This window comes from Austrofundulus limnaeus, unplaced genomic scaffold, assembly GCF_001266775.1.
Source record: "Austrofundulus limnaeus strain Quisiro unplaced genomic scaffold, Austrofundulus_limnaeus-1.0 Scaffold1820, whole genome shotgun sequence".
Classification (NCBI taxonomy): Eukaryota; Metazoa; Chordata; class Actinopteri; order Cyprinodontiformes; family Rivulidae; genus Austrofundulus; species Austrofundulus limnaeus.
Genome location: NW_013954222.1, coordinates 13,174 through 18,197, shown reverse-complemented (window position 1 = coordinate 18,197; position 5,024 = coordinate 13,174). Strand labels below are relative to the sequence as shown.

The 5,024-nt window shown below is 40.1% G+C and overlaps 1 protein-coding gene across 1 annotated transcript in view; it reads left to right on the top strand.

The window, feature by feature from the left end:
- The window catches only part of LOC106536446 (uncharacterized), a 20,472-nt gene that overhangs the window by 12,847 nt on the left and 2,601 nt on the right, over positions 1 to 5,024 (top strand). The window contains exons 7-11 of the mRNA XM_014033730.1: positions 700 to 703; positions 813 to 930; positions 2,822 to 3,073; positions 3,151 to 3,396; positions 3,501 to 3,641. Coding sequence (XP_013889184.1) covers positions 700 to 703; positions 813 to 930; positions 2,822 to 3,073; positions 3,151 to 3,396; positions 3,501 to 3,641 — 761 coding nt within the window. The remainder of the gene's footprint in view (positions 1 to 699; positions 704 to 812; positions 931 to 2,821; positions 3,074 to 3,150; positions 3,397 to 3,500; positions 3,642 to 5,024) is intronic.

Genomic DNA, 5,024 nt, shown 5'->3' with positions numbered 1-5,024 from the left:
CTCTTGGAAGAGAGACGAAACGTTTCATTAAAGAAGAACCCGTCCAGAGGACCTATACAATTTTTTTTCCCTTTTGATACACTTTTGACCTTTGATCCCAAAATCTTTTCAGACCTCTGTCAGACCAAAAATAATCATTTGTTCCCTTTTTTAATCAGGTATTTTATTGGTACTGTCGAGGAATTAGAAAAAGAAACAGTTTTATATTAGAAATCATCATAAATGACCGTGATCTTTAACCCTTTTATGCCCAAATCTAATCTGAGTACTACTTTAATGGAGTTATTAGGCCTATTTATAAGTAAATATATCATTTCATTCAGGATGCATCATGCACACAAGACGACCTATGATGGAAGGACACCTCACTAACTCACAGCCAGAGAAATCAACGACCCACCTGCAGTACCTCCATAATCCCTCTAGGGGTGGCGACCCCAACATTGAAGAGCTCTGGATTAGAGGGATTATTGAACCAAATTTTGCTTTGTTTCTAGAATATTGTGCACTGATATCTGCTGAAGTTCTCAGACTGTGACACTCAGGAGGATTTAATGAAGTTCATCCTGAGCTGTGAGCAGCTGAAATTATTTATTTAAAGGAGCTGTGGAGAGGGGAAAAAACAGCCAAAACTGCAGAGAATCAGGTGCTGCTCTCAGCAACAAATGAACCAGTCACATGTTAAACTGTTTCATTCAGTCAGGTTTGTTCCCGTCTCATTTAAACGTGAGCTTCGGAGGAGAGATTTCAGTTTTGCTGCCCTMATGAGGTCAAAGCATGAAGTGRTTATTTKAAATGGAGCTCGTGTTMAGGGAGGAGACGGTTCTGACAGCWGCAGCAGGTTCTGGACCTCTGGTTGTCTCAGCAGGAAGTGCAGACTGAGCAGTTGGTGGGACAGGATGCTGCTGACTCGCTTCTGCCTGACGCTGAGTGAGTATCAACACTAGATTTAATCTTTCCACCACCTGAGAGTACCAGGATCTCCTCTAAACGTGACAAGTTTTATGTTCTATGAATCTGTGTTTTATTCATGATGGGGTGAGTTTAATTGGTCACTTAATTTCTAATTTACTTTCAACATAAACCAAATTGTTTTAATCCTCAAACTTTACTGATTTACCTCTTTTTTTTTCTGATCTCTGTTTTGATGTTTTCAGATCATGTTTCCTCTTTAGTGATGTTTTTCTGGGGCATTTTTCGCCGTCTTTGCCACTTCCTTTGTTACTTTTACTGCTTCACCCTCACTCACCGGACTTAACACTTATTCTTTTGATTTTCTATCCTTTCATTATCATCGTCATTTTATTTATATAGCACATTTTCAAACAATGGTGGTGACCAAAGTGCTTCACAGACATGATACTATTAAAACACTAAATGAACTAAAACCTGATAAAAAGGCACAATTACAAATTACTGATGTAGCTCAAACTGAACTCAAATTAAAAGCCAGTGTAAAAAAGTGATWATCAAGCAAGATTTAAAAGACTGAACAAACTCTGTGGTACGGATCACGAGAGACAAGTTGTTCTAGTCTTGGTGCCACAACAAAAACCCGGTCCCCTCTACACTTCAGCTGCACTAAAAATCATCTGATTAGAGGATCTCACTTCTCTGTTTGGGGTATAAAAGCGCAAAAGAACCAATAAATAACTTKGTGCCAAACCATTTAAAACTTTAAAAGTGAGTAAAAGAATCTTAAAATCAATACGAAAGTGAACAGGCARCTAAAACAGGAGGGATGTGGTCCTGSSTTCTAGAACCTGTTAAAGACCTGCACCAGAGTTCTGGAGTAACTGCAAACCGTGGAGAGAAGACTGTTCCAAACCACCATATAAATGGTTGAGTCCAGTCAAGAGGTGATGAAGGCATGGATAAGAGTTTTAAGGTCGTTGTGGGGAATGAAAGATTTTTCTATGGCAATTAGACGGAGCTGATAAAAACAGGTTTTAACAACTGAAAATGTTTATTTCTCAAATTTAAAAGCACCGTCTAAAAACACTCCAAGATTCTTGACCACAGAGGAACAATAAGGAGTGAGTGGGCCAAGAATCCCAGGAAAACCACCAAGAGGAGAAAGGTTACCAAATAAAGAAACTAAAGTTTTGTCTTCGTTCAGAGTCAGACAGTTTTGGGATAACCAATTYTTGACGTCCTGGAGACAATTCAAAAGAGTCTGCAGTGGGGCAATGACATCTGAACCAAAAGGATAATAAAATTGAATGTCATCAGTGTAACAATAGAAAGATATTCTGTGCTTATTAAATATTGGTCCCAATGGCAGCATGTACAAACAAAAAAACTGAATAGTTCCTAAAATAGAGCCTTGAGGAACACCACAACAAATAGGAGTTGATGAAGAAGAGTTCCACCCCATGGAAACGGAAAATGATCCGTCTGGAAAAACTGACTCAAACAATGTTAAAACTGAGCCTTTAAGACCAACATGTTCAAGTCTGGATAAAAGGATGTGATCAACAACATCAAAGGCAGCAGTTAAACCTAAAATAATCAAAACAACAGGGCAACAGAGCTGTCTCAGTACTATGACAGGATTTAAAACCAGACAGGAGCTCTTCACAAACATGAGAATCCATGAAGGACTGAAATTAAATTAAAACCTTTCTTCAGCTTATCTTTAGTTGGCCTTCCAGTTCTGATAAGACTAGTGAAGCTGTATTTGTTGACCACCTGAGATCAGACAGATACTTAGATCTTCTCTTTGAATAAATTGTTCAAAAACTCCAGACTTCCAGCCTCTCAGATCTGTTGTTCTGTTCAGGATTTGTTTTTGTTTTTTTCTCTACTCGTCTACCTTCAGCCTGTCTTCAGCTCAGCCCGGACCGCTCTCAGTTCTTTCGCTATGACTCGGTCTCCCTGACCTGTGAGGATCTGCTGAACTCCACCGGCTGGAAGGTGAAGAGGAACACGTGGAGTGGAGGGGTCCGGCTCTGCTCCACCTCCTCTGGCCCCACCTGCACCATCAAAGACCTCTACCCATCTGACTCTGGGGTGTACTGGTGCGAGTCGGACTCAGGAGAGAGAAGCAACGCTGTCAACATCACCGTCACCGGTACTGGAACCAACATCCAGGTGGATCTGTGAAGAAAAGATYAKCTCTCTAATGAACCAGGATGTGTTTCTCTGCAGATCTCAGAGTGATCCTGGAGAGTCCTGCCCTGCCGCTCTCTGATGGAGCTGCTGTGACCCTGCGCTGTAAAGCTGAGACCGACCCGTCTCGTTATAAATATGACTTCTTTAAAGATGGCCGCCCCCTCAGATTCAACAGCTCAGGGGAGATGACCATCCACAGGGTCTCCAGATCTGACGAGGGGCTCTACAGCTGCAGCGTCACAGACGGAGACAGGTCTGAAGGAAGCTGGCTCATTGTTTCAGGTGAGTTTATATAGACCAAATAATAAAACAGGTGTAGGCCACACCCCTGTGCCTGACAGTCGTACTTAAAAAATCTAAATATTTATTTTTGACCTTCTCTACAGATCGACCTCTGTCATCTTCAGCTCCGCCTACAGCCGTGATGTCAYTTCCTGTCTACAGGGTGCTGTGTCACCTGCTGGTGGGAACTCCTTACCTGTTGTCCACCATCATGCTGGGACTCATCTACAGAGACAGGAAACGAGGTCAACYTATAATTATTTATCATGTTATATATCATCAATCTAGGCTGTTCTGATTCTGATGTTAGAGATTCARTCATGTTCTATCAGCTAAACAAGGGTTCTCGTATATTTTCTTATATTTTATAATACATTTTTATAAATTCTGCCCAATTTAAACCTGGATCATTATTSTTTATTTACATTTTTAAGAAAGAAGATAAAAAATCATATAAAAACAGTCGGGTGTCATCAGCGAAACGTATGATTTTACAATCACAGAATTGGAATTAATTTYAGTGAGAATGATGTGGTGACTGTAAACACATTTTATTTTATGCATAACATTGATACATTTAACCCTCCTGCTGCCCTCAGGTCAAACTGAGCCATGATGGATTGGATGAATTAAATATTTATTGAGCCAAATCTAAAAATAATGTTCATCTGCTCAGATTTGAATTTAGATCTCCTAAATTCAAGTTAACAAAATAAAAACAGAAGAGTTCAACATGATGGACAGTTTGAGTCTGTATCCAACTAAAACCAACAGGACTCACTGAGTACTTTTAACTRGTAAGATTTTAAACATTTAAAACAAGAAAAATATTTACCACAGAAAAAAACTGGAGAATAATCAGAGTTGCACATAAGCGGTGCACAGGTGCACGTGCACCGTCAAAAAAGGAAAATGCGCACCAGATGGAATGTCATAAAGCTCACTTGCGTACCTAAGATTGTACCTGATTGTCTGTCAAAACAACAGCTAGCAGGGTTCTAGAGTGCGACCAGTTTGGTTGCAAATGCGACCTGATTTCTTAAAAATATATATAAATTAAAATATAAATTCCAGCCGCACTGTGGAGTGACTGGATCATTGTTCGGTGCTCACAAAGCCTGACAGCGGGACCCTGATATAAGGATTAAACGGACACTGCCTTCAACAAATCAGATGAAGTTCTGAGCCTTTTTATCCAATCAGAGCAGAGCAGGGCGGGACTTTCAGTGAGAGCATGTTTGGTTGAAGCAGCGAGTCAAGCCGCTGCAGCGGTCAGTCCTAACATCTGCTCCTGCACTTTGCTTCTGAACTACCAGACTGTGGTCTGTAAAACTTAACTTTATATTAAATATATGTTCAGAATGTTGTTAKTGAACAGATCTGTCCAACTTTGTGTGAGTGACTAAACTCTCCTCCTGAGAGACTGCTGTGATTGGAGCACATTGCTGCACACACAGGCTGAGTCTTTCTGTGAGATTCACTGTTTGAGTTTTTCTAATTAAACCAGATTAACTCTAACAGAACATTGTTTGCCCCCTATTAAAGCTAAGTTGATTCTCTGTTTAACACCCCCGTCAAAATAAAAAAATAAAAAAATAAAAACAACTTGCCATGTTCTCTAGATGAAT